The 20,574-nt window shown below is 39.6% G+C and overlaps 1 protein-coding gene across 1 annotated transcript in view; it reads right to left on the bottom strand.

The window, feature by feature from the left end:
- Positions 1-279: 279 nt before the first annotated feature.
- The window catches only part of CFAP58 (cilia and flagella associated protein 58), a 63,186-nt gene continuing 42,891 nt past the window's right edge, over positions 280-20,574 (bottom strand). Inside the window, exons 16-18 of the mRNA XM_059850782.1 lie at positions 7,133-7,252; positions 5,534-5,667; positions 280-1,366 (exon numbers count right to left, since the gene is read on the bottom strand). Of these exons, the coding sequence (XP_059706765.1) occupies positions 1,246-1,366; positions 5,534-5,667; positions 7,133-7,252 (375 nt within the window). The 3' untranslated portion in view covers positions 280-1,245. The remainder of the gene's footprint in view (positions 1,367-5,533; positions 5,668-7,132; positions 7,253-20,574) is intronic.

The raw sequence follows: 20,574 nt of genomic DNA, 5'->3' as shown, positions 1-20,574 counted from the left end.
AATACAATGGATCTGATGACTAAGTGTTCTGGTCCCCAGTGTAAAAGCAAAGTAGATCCCTGTCGTATTTAACTTGATTCTTTTGAATTAAACACTTCCATTAAAGTTTCCCACAGTAGCTTTAATATTTAATTATGTATTCCACCAAAGAAAAGAACAAAATCTTTGCAAAGGGTTTTTTTGGGCTTTTTTTTTTCCGGATGTGAAATATTTATCAGCATATCTCTTTGGACAAGTATTTTTATCCCCCAGGCAGGGAAAAAAACTTCCACGTTCAAATCGGTTTCAAAACATTTTATTTTACAGCTTGAAAGTTTTCTATACTTCAGCACCTCATGCCGTGACTTTGTTATTTCACTTGTTAATGAATGGTAATTAAATCTCTTTTGGCTGAAAAGGTTGGAGGGCTCCTGCTGTATTACAAAAACAATTTCTGAAAGTTACAAAAATGCCCAAGTGTCTAGAAATTAAAGCATAAAGTTTGCCATGTTTTGAGTCCAAGTTTTAATCGCTCTGAAGGATTTGTGTGGAAGAACAGCATGTCCCAGTGAGTGTGCACAGTGTCCCCAGATTGAACAGACATAATTATGTCACTTTGTATCTACCAGAGTAAACACAATCCTGCTCTTAATAATGTACATTGTGGCCACAAACTTCCTTGATCTTCCTAACAACTGTAGCTAACACTGCATAAACCCTATTATACACTACCTACACAGAGAACTGCTACATATGTACATCTAAGTAAAGACTTGTTAATTTTGCATTTGCTCAGCAGGGCTTGAAACATCAGCTTATTAATTTTTCTTCTTTTCTGTATTCTCATTTCTTTCAGGTGCTTTGAGTCAGAAGATAAATGGAGTGTGTGCTTACAACTGAGGTAGATAAAAGAGAAATAACTACATATTAAGGCATTTTGTGGCATTACAGTGCTAAACAGAGACACAATATTGAAGAAATATCTCCACTATCCATTTACATCCGTGCAGGCGTCTGCTGGCCTCAAATGGGCAAATTTGGTACACAGATTGTAAAAAGAACTATGTTAATTCCAATATAAAATGTAAAATATATAAATGCAACATAAAATGTAATTCCAGTGTAAAAATGTGTTTGATTACATGCAATATATCATTTTTTTCCTGAAGGTGATACAGTGATTTCAGTAGATTCTGAATCTCTTTTAAAATTACAGTTTCTCAAACAAGAAACTGGGAACAGGAATGCAACTAGATGAGTGCATTCCTAGACTGCAATTTTGGGAATGGGTTTGCTTGAAGGAAAGCCCCCTAAGCTGAAGTGAGGTACATGAGTCTTGAGGGGTGGCAATTTTGTCCTCATATGAATGCTGGATCGCTCCTTCTCCCTTTAAATAGAAACAAAGAAACAGAAAATTCATATTTCATTCTGCAGCAAAGAGATATTTACAAACTAAGGAAATCTGTGTCCTCCAGAGTTTCTTTGATGCAACCACGTATCAAGAGATCATTTAAAAAGTGTTGATTAAAGCCTGTTAGGCTAAATCTCCAAGACTAGGTGTCTGTTTGGATCTAATTACAAAACCACTGATGGAGTTTGGAATTATTAAAAATTAGAAATAAATGAGCTTTCTTTGTGCTAGTCCCCAAAATGGTCAGAGCACCTCATTAGAGCAAGTATGTACATGAGCTCCATGACTTCAGATTTCTAATCACCATCCTGTTCTAGCTGGAATATGCCTGTTTTCAAACAAACAGCTACATTCATCAAAGGCACAATGGGGAGGGTTTTTTCCTTTGTTGAATTTTAATGAATATATAGTGCTATCTGTCTTCACAATTTATCAAAGTTCCAGCAATAATTGCCCTGTCTGTGACATTTGCAGAAAGCTAGCAGTGTGCTGTAGGTGCACTGACAGCCCCAGGGAGCTACTCCATCTGAGAATCCAGGAGGTCTTGACTTTGATGTCCTCAAGAGAAGGGAATGAGGGTAAGCTGGTTCCACTCTCACAAAGTTGGGGAGGTAAGCAGAGCACTACAAAGATGAAGGGAAAAATTCCAACCTCACTGTGATATACCTGGATGCTTCAGAGAGAGGCCCTGAGATACTTAAGATTAACCAAGTGAAGCTTTATGAACTTCTAGTTTATCATAACAGCAGAAGTCTCAAGGCTTTACAAAAAAAGGTCAGTACCATTACTTTATTTCACAGTCACTGAGATTGAAAAACAAATGTGAGTGCAACAACACTTATACAAAATCAAGCCTTCTCACATGAGCATCTTTTCTCAGTCCCCACCAAGGGAAAAGAAAACACTTCCGTAATTATTACTTTTTAGTAACTGTCAGGATAGGAAGAAGTTCAGAGAAAGTGTGTCAGATGTCTAGTTATGCATCTTTTTCCAAACTTGACCCATACAGAGGTAGGAGAATAGCAAAAAGATGGCATAGATGAACATAACAACAAAAACCATTTATAACTGGTTTTAATTTCATCAATGTAGCCCTAATGGATATGCCAGCTGACAGGACTAACATTCTATATTTAGATGGCTTATCCCATCTCACCATTGGGCTTCCAAGTCTGGGGTGAGAAAATGATCCAGAATCCATGCTAATTTTTTCCTCATGCTCCCATGGAGACAACAAACAGATGTGCTCATCAGTATGGAAAATTCTATGCAACTGAATACTATAATATATTATGCAAAAGTAATGTGCAACCAGTCACGTGCAAAAGCCCCCAGTTACTACTGACATCCCTGAGTGCAGTTATTTACATATATAGGACGGCTGGATTAGGTCTCTGGTGTGGATTTAAGCTTCATATTTTCTCACAAATCCTTATCAAGATCAAAATGGGATCCGGGTGCTAGAAACAACTAGGAAAATAGTGATGCAGAAAGGGTTCAAGGAGCTGAAGTTAAAAATAGGAAGAGATAGAACAAGAACAGCTAAGACAACTGGGAAAAGCAAAATTCAGAATCAGAGAGCTGAAAAAGAGGATTTCAAACTCTCAACCAAAATCTTAAGCACTGAATTTTCATTTTTATCACAAAGCTAAATTCCCACTGTCACTATATTCCTTCAGCATCACATGCAAAGCTGCATTTATTCAGTACCACGATGTTAAATCACAACTCAAAGCTATCTTGTGCAAATCAATAAAAGCTTTAGATGATAACTTTGTGTAAGGTTATCCAAGAGTATTAATTCTCTTTCATACCAGGGTAGTCAATAATGTGGTTAATGCTGTGGTCCTGACAGGATCCTCTTTTTATTCGCAAAACCAGCTACATTTATCTCAGACATGATGTTAACATTAGCTAGCAAGACAGAGAATCAAGTCAGTGGTTTTCTGTCAGCTGGGATTTAGAGATATCTGCAGCTGTATGAATCAAATGGCCCTGGCTCTTTGGCCAGCATCCACACAGCAGGCACTGCCTGTCCAGCCCTGCCTGAGGCAGCAGGAGTATGGGATGGCTGGATTGCAGGGAAGAGGGCTCCTTGGGGAAGAACCTAACTGAACAACGGGTTCTCTCTGCGGCAGAATGCCAGCAATGTGTCCTGCACACCTGGGAGGCTGGAGAAGGAGGGCTGCACAAGGTTGTTTTCCCTTGCCAAGACAAAGCACAGCCCAGAGACAGCAGAAGTTGCAGTTACCCAGGACTGGTACGCCCAGTTATGCCTCTGGGTTCTTCAAAGCAGGATGCAGTCCAACAGGCTCGACTGGGGTATAAAGCAATGAGGGGCAGAGGAGAGCAAAGCCCAGCACCACCCCTCAGCTGCCACAAGACAGGAAAGGTGCAAGCCAGGGCTGGCAGCACAGTGCTGGTGCCTTCTGAGGCTCTGGTGGGGACCACAAGATGATGCCAGCCTGCAGAAGCACCACTAACAGTACCTGAATGTGCTTCCAAAACACAATGTCACAGAGACACCAATGCTCATCAGACTACGGGCATGACTGCCCAAAAGAACAACCTGACAAGCTGCCCCAGTAGCAGGTATTTATCCTCACCCTATAAACAGTGTATCCAGCACTAAATGACTTTCAATATAAAATTTCTTTCGCTGTATAGCAAGCCCTTGTTCAGCTACCATCAACTCTCACAGTATTTTTTTATTTTAAAGCAATTATGTCCTTAACAATGGAGTTTCTATGACAGGAATTAATTCTAGGTGAGATATAACAACAAAATGTTGGTGAACTTCTCATGTTATGAACAGAAAGAGACATGATGCCAGAGTCTGAAATGGCAATGCCAAATCTACTGTGAAGGAGAGGTTTAGCTGCTGGAAATGGATTATCAGGCGTTACGGTAGCCTCACATATTGATCCTAAAGCTCCAGAAAGGCCATTAGCACTGCACGATTGCTGCTAATTCCAAACATTAAAGTAACATTATGCAATTTGCAGATAGACAAAACTCACTGTTTATCACTGATTATTTTGCTAATTTAGTAATCAAATCATTTGTTGTCTGAAATTAAGGAAGAATTAATAAAGGCAGCTTTGAATTATATTCAGGAATGGTAGAGAACCATTGGCTTTAGTGTGTGAGGAAGGCACCAGCTGAGGATGGAAATGAGTGGAAAGACAAAAGGCTTTCTGTGCATACAGAAAAACTTGGTAACAGATCACATCATCTGACTACAGAAATCTAAGAACTCTCTCATTAAAGCCCATGCTCAGTACCCTCAGCAAGTTTTCAGATGACAAGCTGAATGGGGCAGTTGACTCACCTGAGGGATGGGATGCCATCCAGAGGGACCTGAATAAGCTCAAGAAATGGGCCCATGACAATCTCTTAAGGTTCCACAAGAACAAGTGTGGGGGGCTGCACCTGAGCCAGGGCAAGCCCTGGCATCGCTCCAGGCTGGGGCATGAGCAGATGGAGAGCAGCCCTGCCCAGATGGACTTGGGGGTGCTGTGGGTGAGAGGCTGGACGTGAGCCAGCCATGTGCACTCACAGCCTAGAAATCCTGCTGCAATAGGACAAGGGATAAGGGTTTCTAACTAAAGGAGGGTAGATTTAGACTAGATACAAGAAGGAAATTTTCTGTTATGAGGCTGGTGAAAGACTGGCCCAAGTTGCCCAGAGAGGTGGTAGATGCCCCATCCCAGAAACATTCAAGGTTGGGCTGGGGCTCTGAGCACCTCATCTGGATGGAGATGTCCCTGCTCATTGCAGGGGGGTTGGACTAGATGGCCTTTAAATGTCCCTTCCAACCCAAACTGTTCTATAATTCTACGCTTTGATGTCAGAGACAAGACACTAATCTGTGTTCTCTGGGCACCATCTTATTGGTATGAATAATTTAACTGGACTGCAGAACGTGTTCAGCAACATCTCTGATGGATGTTCTTGTCCTGGCCATAGATCATGGTAAATCCAGACCAGACTGAAGGAACATGAAGGATAACATTCAGGAAAATAAGGCAACAAAACTGTATCACCTCAATCAAATTTGGCCACATGCTGTTCCAAAGGGTCTAAAACAAAAATCTAGCTTATGCAGAAAGTTGTGTAGAAAAAACTGTTGTTTTCCCATACTTCTTCTGTTGGTCCTTGCGTTTCTGAGACAGATACTTCTTTTTCACTTCCAGAAGCTCGTTGTTAAGTCTTTCAATTTCATGTTTGTATTCTTTGCTCTGTGTTTCACACATAGTCAGTTCTGAGGACAAAACCTAAGAAACAGCAGAAACAGGGGATGTTGCTTCACTTACGCATAAGTACTTTTACATGCACTTCCTCTTTTTATATTTGATGATGTAAGACATGATCATTTTCTACAACAATTCTTTTTCCCACTTGATGTTTCATTTGATCTCACCTCTGTTCACCTAAAAACATCTTACAAAATAAAGGTTATGCCATTTAACCATAATACAACGTGTAAAATATGCCCCAAGCTTTACGGGAATGGCATTAATAGCTACATTAGCTCTTAATTTCTGGGACATAAAGCTGGGCACAAATCCAAAGTTAAGGTCTTAATAAATCAGGGAATTATTTTATAATAATGGGGTTTATTCACAGGGATGCACTAATAAGTGGAGTAATTCAATCAACACAGGCAAAGTAGTACCAGGCACTGCAAATATGAATACAAAGCCACTTATATGTGAATCTGTAAAATTTTGAAAAAGGAGAAGCATGCATCGTGCACCTTCTTTTTTTCAAAAGGGTAATAGCTTGACCTAGCACCCCAAAATGGCACGCATGCCATCATGCTGTGCCTGAAATGCAAAGCAGCAATTGACTGCATTAAAGACAAATAAGGAACGTATGGAGAACTTCAAATCACGTTCAGTTTAGCTAAACTCTGGCTTCTATTTTACATTTTCTACATTGTTTTTCTTCTCCATGGAAAGCTAAGATTTGCATAACAGCCTCTTTGTTTCCTAAGGGCCCATCTGCTCCTGCATTTTTTTCCTCATGGTTAGTATAGACGTGATTATGATGCAGTGAACAGGAGATGATGACTTCAACAGAGAGAGGAGCTGCAGAAGTAGATGAACTCCTGCGGAGCCTCATCTCTCATACAGGCAAGAATAGGAGAAGATGAGCTTATTCATAGAATATCATAGAATTCTATCAAAGAATCGCTTTTTAATATTATGCTTTTTAAATATTCTACAAGATTCTTTTGGAAGCAGGAACTCCTCCCTCCAACTGACAAGGGGTTAGAACAGGTTCCTCCTGTCATCTCCACAAAATCTGCAAATCTAAATATACATGTACACATGGCAAGAGAAATTACACTAACTTAAAACTGGATTCTCAGTATATTCCCACTAGTTTGTTAAAAAGAAAATAAGATGGCTTTGATTTGCTTCTTAAAGATATTAACAGTTTAAGATAAAGGGAAGGAGAATAAGCTGAATGAAAAGCTGGCAGTATCCCAGAATGCCCATGCAAAATACATATTTACAGCATTGTGCTGCTAACTAATATTGTAACAAGACTTTTCCTCTATTTTAATTAAACAAAGTAGAACAATGTGTAAAAAAGTTCGTTTGCTGCTCTGTGTGGCATCTTGAGGAGATGCAGTGATAACCCTGCTTTTCTGGTCTAGTGCACTAGGGCAGGTACACAGTTAACTGAGGATCTCCCTGCAGCCCCTCCCCAGGGACAGTGGGCACCACTTACTTTGATCTGCTTCCCCTTCTCCCGGAGGATGTTCCGGTACTGCTGCAGCTGCTCCGTGGCCTCGGGCCCAGGCTGCCGGGCCAGCATGTGCCTCAGCTCCACATACAGCTTCTCCTTTTCCTAAGGAAGGGACAAGAGGAGGAGCACTTATTAAAACACTACAGCAACAGCACAGCCTGAGAGGAAACCAACCTCACTGAAAATTGCAACTCAGTCAGGAAGGTATTTGGAGAAACAAATCTGCCTGTGTGTCGGGCTTTCCTCACTAGCCATAAGGCATTTAAAGTTGTTGTGATAGCAATGGGAGAGCTCATTAAGATAAACATCCAGCTACTTCAAACCATGAATGAAATGCTCTTAAACACCATCACCAGCAAGCACTCTCTACCTCAGCACTTACTGGAAGAGTATCCAGGGCCAGGACATTAATCACTAGAAACTGTGCTTATTGCAATCTTTCTTCTTATGAGTCACATTGCCTTACATTAAGGATCACAGCTTCGCCCAACAGGATGTGAGCTGGTTATAGAAATGTCAGCAAAGGACTGTACAAAAGAGTTACTTCTTCCAAAGAAAATCCTGCAAAGCACATGTACACACACACAGATATTTATATATACATATAACCTTTCAGTTTAACTGCAGGGGCTCTGGGAAAGGAATTATAAACAGCAACAATTATGACTAGCACAATTACCAAGTCATTTTTGTCATGTGTCTCCTCGTTCTTTATGTTGGAACAGTAATACTTGTGGGAGTTGGATATTGCCATGCCTGAAAAGAAACCACACCATGGATGCACTTACAGCATTCTGTACTGAAATGCTGCTTTCAGCTGGTTTGAGAGTGTACTTGTTTTTAGTCCGAGGAATAAAGCTCTGAATAAAGCCACCTTCATAGTTTTGCACATTACAATAGTTTTACTATCTACCCTGGAAAACTAAGATCATTAAATAATACAATTTAGTAAGATCACATCCTTTTTTGGTACAATGAAAACTGGAAATAAAAAGGAGACTTGCAGACAAAAGACTAAACTGAGGAAGACAAAAATGCCAAGAAGGCAGGATAGGTGATTATTTACACTGGATTTGGCAAAGCCCCTTTTAATTGTCTTTTTTATAAGGTCTCTCTGCAACTCTTAGAACAGAATTTGTCTGTTGTTGTGGGAAATGGTGCCATCATACCATCTGAAATTGCTACATTTGGTCTTTTGCAGTGGTTGAGCCAGGGTTTTCAGAAGTGGTTTGCTATTTGGAAGATGTAAAATTTTAGGTGTCCAGTCTTCAAGAACATAAGGAGTGTAGAGCTTTTAGACCTCATCATTTTCTGAAAACTATGAATCACAATGGTCATTAGGTGGGACCCCAAAATGGAATCACTTCAAATCATGCCTTACTTTTGCAAGTGTTGTCCTTAAACTCTGCAGATTACTGAGGAAGAGCTCCCTATAAATGAAATTGTTCACAGTTTATCTATGGAAAAATCAAAACCTCCTGAGTCTCAGACTGAGGTTTGCATAGCAGCAAATACTAAATTGAGAATTCAGTCTGAGTAATGAGTTATTATTCCACTTCATAGTGGTATTCCCACTACCAGCTTTTCTTTCTGATGAAGTAAGATTTTACTTCAAGGTAAAAATAACTGCAAAAGAATAATACACCTTGTCCTTGTCAAAATCTGGCCAGTCAATATTAACATTTCAACCCTGAATGTATCATATATTTGACATATTTGTATTTTGTAATAGTGTAATGGTAATTTGGATAAATATGGGACAATTGATAGATTGAAGGTCTTAAGTGCAATTGTTTTCCAATTTTTTTCTCTCCTTACCCTCTACAGTGGCCAACCAAGCTCTTCAAACACTGTGCAATGGTGTGTATAATAACCTCATTTAGAGACAAAGCATGCAATTCTATTGTAAGGAGAATCTACTTTATGCAGCAGAGACTCGTTAGGTGTCCAATGTATATTGTATCCATAATCCAACAGAGGCAGAACCAGATGTCTTATAATGCATATCTTGTCCTTCCTTGCTGAGCACTGTCCATCTCTTTTACATCTAGTCAATTAATTTGTCACTGAGTTAGAAACACCATATGTCAGCAAAACATTAAAAGAAAACCCTGGATACTGCTTTCTTCCTCAACAGAAGCTTGGATTCACAGGCTGGCATTTCATTAATTTCTGAAATTTTACCCCAGGATCCAAAAAATAAATTAAAAATAAATTCATTAATTTCAATTAATTTAAAAACACCAACCACAAGAGTAAATCTATGTGAGTCACAAGGTGCATTGGCAGGTACTTCCATCTCTACACATAAGGAATCAGAATTGACCAAGAAAAAAATATCAGCACAAATTCATAAAGAAAAACTTTGTTTTCTGTAATAGATTAAGTCAATCCATTATGACTGAGTTTCTTTGGCTCATCCCAAACTGCCTCCCCTCACATTTCCCTCCATCCTCACACCAGGCTGCAACACACATCTTACTGCAGTTCTGAGGTTTTGAGATCAAGGACCTTAGAGTCACCAACACACTGGAGGCACAACTCTTCCTCTTGAGGTGAGGGAAGATCCATCAAATCTCTGCAAACTCATGCTGTTTAGCCTCCATTGGTAAGAGTAATGCATCTGTGTTCAGATCAGGTCTAGGCCAGTAACAAAGCCTTTTATGGGATCCTTCCACCACGAAATTCCCATGGAATTCAGCAGATGCTTGACTGTAGGACTGAGCCCATAACATCAACAAGCTTCACTGGTCTATGACACAAACTAAGCCAAGATGATAGTGGAGAGATGATGGCATTCATTTTGTGTATGTAGGGCATGCTGGGACACTCAGGCTGAGGATTACAGTTAAATTTCAGGCATTTTAAAAAAAAAAAAATTTCAGGACCTCTGTGACCACCTGCTGTAAAAATTCAGCAAATAAAACTGCATATTATTTTTAAAATAGCCCTTCCTGTCTTAGATTTGTTTCCCAGGGGATCTCTGAGGAGCTCACAGATCTGTCTCTAGGCCCAGCCATTACAGTAATTTTTTTCATCCCTAAGTCTCTCTCCCATTAATTTGGAGAGGGAGGGTGGAGAAGTAAGTGGTGCTTTCCCCTAAATTTAACTACGTGCTGTCTCAGCCATATTCTGGAGTTCTCCTGGCCTGCTTGCTCTACAGCAAATTGAAACAAAATTCTTGTCTTTTGCAGAAGACTGGCTAGCATTTGGCAAACTTCACTTGATTGTCCAGGATTAGGTGGTCACGAGTTTCCTCCATCTTCAGCAAGAAGAATCACTTTTTCCAGCAAAACCTTACTTCAAAAGAAGCTGTTGCTGCTGACCAGCACAGCACAGCACCATTTGCTTTTCCATGTGAGAAGGACCACCAGTATCATCAGACACATTCCCAAAGTGGCAGCAAGGCATTCACAGCCACTGACAGGGAATGGGAAGCATTCCCCAGTCCCAGGCTGGAATAGAGCTCTAAAGATGTGACCCCATTTTGTGTCATCCTGTGCCCCATGACACCAGGAAATGGCACATCTTGTTAGTTAGCCCAGGGTTTTCTTCTGAACCAGAGATGATGAATGACCATACATTTAATGAAGATGATTTCACAGCAGAAAAGGCCCTGCAGTCTCAGCTTCCTCATTTTTATCAATTCTTTCCAAATAGATAATTCAACAAATTTACCTGGCACAGCAGCACCCCAAGAGCCTTCTCCACCAGACCCACAAAAATCCTATTATTCCCCTAAAGCTTTCTATCACATGAATTCAAAAAAAAAAAAAAAAAAAAAAAACCAAAAAAAAAAACCAAAAAAAAAAAAAAAAAACAACAAAACCAAACCAAAAAAAGGACAAAAAAAAAAAAAAAACCACACAAAAAAGTCCAAAAGACTTTGCATCACAGTAAATTTAATTTTTGCCAGTTCTTGTCTCCAGCAAGTGAGCTAAAGAAAAAAACTCAACAAGATAAAGATGTAGTGCAAAAGTGTGTGATGCAGTGTATGGCAGCAGTCCCTAAAACATTCACCCTAAATAAAAATTCTTATTTTAATTAGTAAGGTGGAGAAAGTAATATAGTAACCATGCAAGCACTCTATATTTCTTCATGGCTTTGGTGGGGATAACAAGTCAGTCAACGTGCCACGGGGGGTTTCTTGTTTATTGGCACTATAACCAAAATGTCAGGGCTGTGCTGAACTCCAGAGGCATTTTGTTTATGATGCCATGCAGCAGCAGAGCATCCTTAGGGGTGGTGATTCCTCTTCATAAGTGTTAAACAGGACACAGAAATCTGGATTAAACACATACACAGACATATATATCTAGTCGTAGTCATTTTCGCTGTATAAGCCCTACATTTTTCTGTTGCTGTGTATACCTACCAGTAGCTGTTGGCTCAGTACATCTATCTTTAAAAGTTTTATGAGGTAAAGAAAAAAAATTAGCATATGGTGACCTTCAGAAATTTTATAATAACAGAAGAAAGTTGCCTCCAGCACTATGAGAAATGTGCATAAACTTTCTCTGTAAACACTTTCCAAAAGCTCCTGCTCTTTCCTGACTATTCCACATCCATCAGCAAACACCCTTGCAAGGATGCAGCTCCCGAGAACAGCTCCTGTTTTCATTATCACCTAGACACTTCTTAATCTCACCAGTGTGAGGTTTTTTATTGGAGACATTAATTAAGTTTGAAAGAGGACACTGAGGCCCTTTCACAGTAAGGCAACACTAACACTGTGTTAGATGTTTTGGGTTTTCCTGTGAAAACCATCAGCTTGAAAGAAAGGCTGGGATAGTCTCATCTTTGGTGAAATCTGCACCACCCAAACTTGTCCTAAAACTTATTTCTCCAGTTGATAATAATGCTTCTCAAGAGCAATTCTGCTTCCTTTGGCATAGAGCAAACTGCACCAAATTGACTGGCATTTTCAAAACAGCTTAATGAGAGAGGAAAGAAACCTCAGAGCACCTTGTAAGGTCTTCACCCTTGGCTGCTTTTTGCAACAGCAAGAGCTGAATGCTGCAGTATCACCATCTTCTAGGAACAACAAAATATGAACATTTCTACCTGGGGTGCAGCTGCAACTTATTTTTATTATTATTATTGCTAGGAACTGTTACTATTAGATCTTCCCTAATAAGGGTGTAGGAAAACAGTATTTTTTCCAATGAACAAATAAATACATATAGTCCTTTCAACTTCTGACCTCTGAGACACAAGGTTAGGAATCTATCCAAAGAAAATGGCATGGATGTGTCTTGCTGAAATAACAGCTACAGTACCCTTTTTACTATTGACACTACACAAGAGTTTATAAAATCATTAATCAGAGTAGCTCATCTAATCAGTGTGTTTCTACTTTGCACTGCAGAACCTTAGCAGTTAATTATCTCCTATTCTATATGTGTGAGCAGAAATACACACACACATGAAAGTGAGCTGTTCCTTGAAGGTGAGAATTACCCCTCACATGACATGGATTGATGTAAATATTCCAACTATTTTCACAGTGCCTGCAGCTTGACAGCTGGGTTGAAGAGAGCTCTAAGCAAAACTTTGTTTTGCATTGTAGTAGCAGTTTGTCTTGAAGTGACCTGCAGGAGATCAAAGGTTGATACAAATCTTATCAACAAGGTTTCTAAATATTCTAGGTGAATAAGTCTGCAAAGCAAATGATGGGGAACATTTTACTGTATAATAATTACTTTATGCAGGGTTCTAAGAAAAAAAAAACCCAAATTAAGTCTCTTCTTCAGAGCTAGACTAATTGACATAAAAACTTCTGTATTTTAATGTCAGTGTAATAGCATGTATTTCAGCTATTCAATAGATTTTTAAAATTTTAGATGAATCAAAGAATTACCACAGCTCTGTTGATAATGATTAGCTGTTCCTGCAGGTGACAGCTTGGGATGAGGATTCCCAGTAGACCCAGCTTCTGTTCTCACTTCAGACTGATCTGACAGATGACCTCAAAGGGTCAGAGAGATTGCAGAGCTCCTTCTATAAATATCTATTTTTAAATTAGGCACCTATGTCTCTTTAGTCACCAGCTTGACTTAGATCTTTAGATTTCCCTGAAAGGTGAGAGCACTTTGCTTCAAGTCCTTTGGTGTTCTGGAATTGCTACCTCTGAACAGCTGTCTCAAAGTCAAGCCACCACTTAAATCTACAATACCTGTCTAACAAGGCAGTAAAGCCTACATACATCTTTTTGACAGGACAGCAGAGCTCCCCTGCATACGTCAAGTACCTCAGGGAAGAAAGACAAGTCTCCTGGTACGCTTTGGAACCTATTAAGAAATAACAGAACATCTAAGAAATACACACAGCAATTCTGAAATCATGAATGTTTTAATGCATGGCTTCCTTCAGGCTCACTGTAATTACAGCTGAGCCTCTGCTATTCTTCAAGGAGTTCTGTTTCAGCTCCCCTTGCCTGCTTCTTAAAATTCAAAGAAACAGAAACAGGACTAAAGGAAAGGGAAAGACAGTGAATCCTAATGTCCATGTAAAGACAACCGGTGTGCTCAAGTGTCCCATCCCCTGTTTAAGATTACAGCTGTATCTACTTAAACAGCCATGGGAAACCTTGAGCTCTGAGCCTCCAAGAGGAGCAGCACTTGGCTGACTGATGCACCCCACTTGGCAGAGACTCTCCCTACTGAGGTTCATGGCTCCTGTGCACTCAGCAGCACATTTCTGGATGTCTCAAGAGTGGAGAAATGGGGCTCTTTCTACATCTGATTGCATCCTCCTATGTCCCATTTTAAGCCACCCTTCTAAAAACACCCAACCAGCCACAGTGACTCTGCCTGCCTTCCTCCAACAGCTGCAAAACAGCCTTAGCTGCAGCATCTTTCTGCCTGTGTTCCCTCAACAACAGCACCATTCACAGTAAGAATGAAAATAAGAGAACTGAAATAGAACAAAATTAGTCTGTCCCTGTGGAATTACTTTTTTTGTGGGGTTTTGCTGTTGTTACAACTGTCATACAAGATAATAATCCATCACTGACTGGGATGCTGTAGATTGTCCATATCTTGCTGCTGAAGGAAGAGCAGAACACCCCTTATCTTAACACAAGAACACCTGCCAAAGGGTGAATACTAAAGATGTGCCTCTAGCTCGGGGCCACCCTATAGAAAATGGGTTTGTGAATGTTTTGCTACACTGCTGCTGCACTCCTGCAGTAATTCAGCTTCTCTAGCAGATTCTGGATGGCTGACAGTCAGTATCAGATTGCCACAGCACTGCAAAGTCTGTGCGCTGCAATGTATTCAGTCAGCACAGCGAGTCATTTATTTTCCCTTAACAAGATAACTGGTTGATTAATATACTTTACCCTGGGGTGCACAGCAGATTTATTTCCTTCTCACATACATGCTGAACACAGGAATGAGGAGTAAACAAGGTTGTTTTCAGTTGTTATTTGCTGGAACAATTCCTGAACTTTTTATCCAAGCTTTTTTCTAGCAAACTAATGTTGAAGTTAAGGGCAATTCTGACTAAAAACTTTAGGATTGACTAATTTTACAAAATATTTTTAGTCCAATGATACAAGGTATCCATGCTCAGGATTCTGGATTCAGACCAAACATAATGTATTTGAATAAAACACTTTGGTGATCGCTGTTTCTGTTTTGCTGATGCAGATTACAGATGACAGTGCTGTGTCTTGGGTTCTTACATTGCATCCTTGTTTCAGTATCTGAATGGTATTAAATCTTAATTGCACACATGCTGAAGAACTGCTACCAGCCAGGGCAGTGGTCCTCTACTCATTCTACAGGAGTTCTGGACACAAAGAGTTATTACATGAATTGCCAAGGTTCACTAAAACTCCTTGAAGACACACAGGAATGAAACTCAGTCTCCCAGTCCCCCAGGACCACCATGCTGGTGGCTGTGTCAATACTCCTGCTCCTTGCTTTTCAGAAATAGCAGGCCTGGACTACAGCAGGAGGTTACAAATGTGGAAGAAAACTCACAATAAGCCACAGTGTACTTGAAGACAACAATCTCTTCAGACATGCTAAACTTTGTGGACTTGGGAGTACATGCTTTGGAATGCAGGACACAAAACTATGCTTGACACTCATCTATGAAGGACAGTATTTATGTAATTAAAACAATCTTGCATGATGGGGAGGGGTGACATCTGATGACCCACTAGAGTTCTCTTTCAAGCTCAAACTCAAGTAAATATATCAATTATTTTTAAAAACTTGTAAGACAGATTTAGCATTCATGCATACTTGCCACCTATAAACCCTAAGGGATTTTTACTCTGCCTGCAACTTCCTCAGCTTTGTAAATAACATCTGAATATTTCTGACCAAAACATCATTAGATGAGCTAAAAATGGTGCAGATTCCCCAGAAGTTATTTTCTCAAGTAAACTTGCACCTTGCTTCTGTCCGGAGCCATTTATCATGAGAAATATATTTTGTTTATGATGGTGGGGTAGTTTCACAAAGAGTCAGTAAAAATTATCTCTTCCACTAAGAAAACTGTTCACCAGAAGTATTTTGTTTGTTCACTAGGTAATCTGCTTTGCTTCCCATTTCTCAGTGCCGGAAATATTTGCACTATTTTTACTGGAAAATTATTTTCTCACCCTAAAGAGCAGCCAATTATCTCCACCTGATGACATTAAAGTGATCAGCATACTTCCTACCCATTTTTTCAAAACCCTGTTTAAACAAACATACCAAAAAAAAGGCTATTTTTCTGGGAAGACTTTATTCTTTTCCACTTGAATTGCAACATATGTGGGAGGAGGGAAAGAATCTAAATGTCACTGTGTTTTTAAGAGCAGTTTATCATGCTGTAAATTTCTATAGCATCTTCTAATTCTAGTTGGACTGAGATTAGAAGGTCTAAAATAAACTAATGCACCAAGAAGTGTATTGGAAATATGCAGGAATAAAAAAATCAACTCCTTTCTGAAGAGAGCTAGGGCAAGAACTGAACATTCCTCAGATATCTATTGAATTATTAAAGCTTACACAAAACTTTCAGGTAGATATGTAGACCCTCAAGAGACCTTCACAGAGGTGACTCACACCTTTCATGTTTTTGAGATATGATTCCTTACTACACCATCACAGGATTGCATCCGAGCCCTGGTAAATTGCACCAAGATTTAACACAATTATCCTACAATTGGTTTAGTGTGAGTGGTTCTACCCTACTCACAGAACCCTGCTGGCTACACAATCAAATTTTTAAAAATTAGATAATTAAATAAATTGGGAAAAAATTATCAGCTTTAGAACAAAAGACACTCGAGACATTCTAATTGCATGGAAAAATCATCGTGCCAGACATAGAACCACTGAAAAGACATTAATCCTTCAATTTAAAACCAATATTAAATACAAAACATCTCCACTTAGAGTCAAAGCTAAAATCCTCACTCAAAATCCTAGTTTAGCAATGAACCTTTCAAACACAACAAAAGGAAAACAAAAGAATGGCACAAGAAGGAAAGAATCTAAGAGTAGTCCTAAAGGGTGACTTGATGCATTAAGTACCTCCATATGTCACTTCATCCTGCATTGGTGATTCCAGTTCAAACAAGTTTCAAGGTATTGCACTGAAATTATTTTGATGGCACTAATTACACAGACTGTTTTGCATCATAATATTGAGCTGGTAATGAGATATTTTTTATCCATCACAAGTTAGAACTGAGTTGCAGCCAGAATTCATGGGCAAACATTATTTTTTCATAGGAAAAAAGAACAGAGCTTGTCTTTGGAGTCTAAATCAAGGCTATTCTTACTGTGTGCCTTTGACACATACACCTAATTCTGCATGACACTGGGGAAGTAAACTTTTTCTTTATGATTAATATCCAGCTGAAAGGCAAAAAGTAAATGTTAGGCCTGAGTCCTTAAGGTATTTCCCATTTCTATATTTCAATGCAAATCCCTTGAAATTCCAGTCACCAGCTTAGAACTGGAGTCATAACCTCAAACCTCACACTCCACCTGGTACTGTTTTCCCTCTGTTGTTCCCTTAAGGTACATAGCAACACTTAAGCTTTTTATAAGGGCAGGAAAGCATTTTTCTGCCTTTCTCTTCCCCCCCCACCCTATCCCCCAGAACCATTTGATCAATGGCTAGAAGTTTTGGCAGCTTAGGTTTCTCAGTCAGAATCACAGAATACTATGTTGGAAGTAAACCTCAAGATTCATATGGTCCAACCTTTCTGCCATTCCCATTTCCCTAAATTGGTGACCAGCTATGAGAGCAAACAGTAAATTTGCTGTCCCTTTAATGGAACCACTCCTGCAAGGGCTTTGGGATTAGATCTTAAATTGACACCTTTTAAATCTCCTAATCATAGAAAAGAAGGTTGTAAGGGGACCTCAAGGATCATCTGGTCCAGCCTTTCCCAGCAAAAGCACCATCTAGATAAGATGGCCCAGTACCCTGTCCAGATGGATCTTAGAAGTGTCCAGCATTGGGAAATGCACCACTTCCCCAGGGGGATTATTGCCATGCCTTTGAAATGTTCTCATTGTTAACGACTTTCCTCTTGTGTCCAATCAGAATTCCACAGGAGTAACCTGTACATATTACACCCATCTTTAACATGCGATTCCTTGTAAAAAGAAAATCTCCACCTTCTTTTTAACCACCCTTTAAAAACTGGAACATGGTTATAAGGTTTCCCCTCAGCCTTGCTTTCTCAAAGCCAAACAAATCCAGTAGTTTCAGTCTTTCCTCCTATGGCAAGCTCCCCAATCCTTTGATTATCTTTGTGGCCCTCTTTTGGACCCACTCCAGCCTGTTCATCTTTTTCTATATAGCAGGGACCAAAACTGAGCACAGTATTCTATGTGTGGCCTGACAAGTACTGAAGAGTGGAATAACCTCTGCTAGTGATGCCCTTGTTGAAATAACCCAGCACCCTGTTACCCTTCTTTGCTGCAGCAGCAAAATGTTCACTCATATTGAGCTTGTTGTCCACCAGGATGCCCAGGTCCCTTTCCAGAGAGCTGCTCCCCAAGCAGGTAGATCCCAGCCTGTCCTGCACTCCTGCATTGAATTTCCCAGCTGTAAGACCTTACACTTGTCCTTGCTCAACTTCACTCTTTTAAAGCAATGTTGCTATTTCACTTCTCCTATCTAACAGTGGGCCAATATTTCTGTCTGTTTCTCCTTGTTGTTTACATACCTGAAGAGCTCTTTCTTGTGTTTTTTCACAACACTGGCCAATTTCAGTTCAGTTAGTGGTGCAATTCCTTTGTGCTGATCTGTTTATGCCAGCTACTGCCTATGCAATTAGATGCAATTTTACTGGCAGGAAATTCTTCTGCCATTCAAGAGCTGCTATAAGCTAAATCAGAAAAGTGACTTTTTTGCTGGTAAAAATAGAGCTTTTAAGCATAGAAAAGGCCTAGAGCTCAATATACTCACCCTTTTAATTGAGAGCTGAGAGAACTGCTAGCTTGAGCTGCAAGATAGGGTATTAATCCAGTGCTTCCAGAGGAACTCAAATCCTCCAGGAAACAGAGATAGAAAAGCACCAAGTCCTACTACACTATAAAAAGCTAAAAAGAAAATTTCCCTTTTCATTTTTGGATGGAAAATCCCTTCAAAAGGCTGACTTCATATATAAATGAAAAAGGAGCAGTATAGAAAGGATTGCATTTTGGCAGTGGATTTTGCAGTTCACCTGTAAGTTTCATTGCACACAAATCCCAAGCTACCTCTGCTGAAATCTCTCTAAAGACAAGATGACAGAGGAACAATAATGGGCAGGTCAAAAGAGACTTTTGGGGATTCTACAGTCATTAGTTCCCTGAAGTGAATTGCAGTTATTTTTTATGAAAATAGACAATTCTGCCAAAAAATCCTCAGCTCAGACTCTGTACCCTACCTCTAACATGCAAGGAGTTTATACTCTCAAATCCAAGTCGAATCTACACTCAGCACTAAAAAAAAATAAATGCCAAATTTGAGAGGGTAAAAAAAAAATCTCAGCCATTTTGAAGATGCAAAGATAACATCTAAGAAAAAACTCACCTGGGCCTTAATAATACCAAAATAAAGGTAGGGAATAGGAGAGTATTCTCTCAGTTTTCCTAGCAGGTTGTCTGATGAGGAAATCTCTTACTCAGCATTTGAGCACACATTTCTCTTATGTGGAAGCTACTTGAGCACTGAGAGGAGTGAAGAATTTAGCAGAAGCATGCCTCACAAAACTCCCAAGCTAGGGAAAGAAGGGATTTTCAGAAGGACTAGGCTCCCATAAAGTGGGCTGAAAACCCCACAAGATTTTTTTAAAAAATTATATAATAAATGGGGGGGAAATGCATAAAAAATACAGGGAAGCAAATCCCCAAGCTCCTTCATTTCTTGGGAGAAAACTTTGTTTTCAATAGCTGCCAACCTGCATAAACCCACACAGTAACACACTGTTCTAAAGCAGATTTCTTTATGAAACTATAGTACCAGCTCTGAGAAATAAAGATGATTATGTATATGTTCAGACACTATAGCAACGAGCACCTCAAACTGGATAGAACAGCTCTACTACCAACTTAGCACAAATAAAATAAAACATCTGCCTATTTTGAGTATTGCGCTACTGAATTGAGTCATGTCTCTAATATATTCATTCACACACCAGAAAAAGAATGGAAATTATTTTATTCCCTTTTTACTTGATGTGAGGCATGCAAAAGCTAAGTAGCCTGCCAAGGTCACAGAGGAAGTCTCTCACTCTCCCCTCCCTGTATCGCACGATACCTGAAATGGAACAGGGCTGGAGACAGCAGCATTCCTTCAATTCCTCCTACTCTCTGTCACTGGGACAGTCAGTTCTCTGGAGGGGTTGAAACTTATCTCAAAACTTGGCTCAATGCAAGGACATGTGGGCACTTCTGGCTGTAATCTCTGAGTCAGATACATGAGCTAATGATGCCTTTTGCCCTTGCACTCTTTGAACTATGAGCTCAAGACACAGCCAGCACAGCATGACATCCTGACTGCCCAATCCTGGGCTTTCCTTGCTGACAACTTTAAACAATAGCCATTAAAAATATGTATGTACAGAAAAACAATGCTTTCAGGACTACATGCAAGGCTTAAATAAGACATTTGTCTTTGCCTCCCTGAACAAACAATCTAGATTGCACTTTCTTTTACATTTACATTTATGAACAATCTTCTGAGATGACTGACAAAAGAGGTAACTGACATATAATGTGAATCTTTATGCTGTTATCCATTCCAAGACATGCAGCTGAATAAAATTCTGCTCAGTCAGACATAAAATCGAATTAGAGGAGTTTGCTCTGAAGAGAAAGAACTAAATTTGAAACAAATAAAGCAGTGCATAATTCACTTTTAATGGGATAAGTTCCTAAAACCACACTAATCATAATCCTAACAAGGTAATACTTTCC

The sequence above is a fragment of the Haemorhous mexicanus genome, chromosome 7 (assembly GCF_027477595.1).
Source record: "Haemorhous mexicanus isolate bHaeMex1 chromosome 7, bHaeMex1.pri, whole genome shotgun sequence".
NCBI lineage: Eukaryota > Metazoa > Chordata > Aves > Passeriformes > Fringillidae > Haemorhous > Haemorhous mexicanus.
Note: the sequence above shows the minus strand (reverse complement) of the source record. Positions and strands in the feature narration are given on the sequence as shown.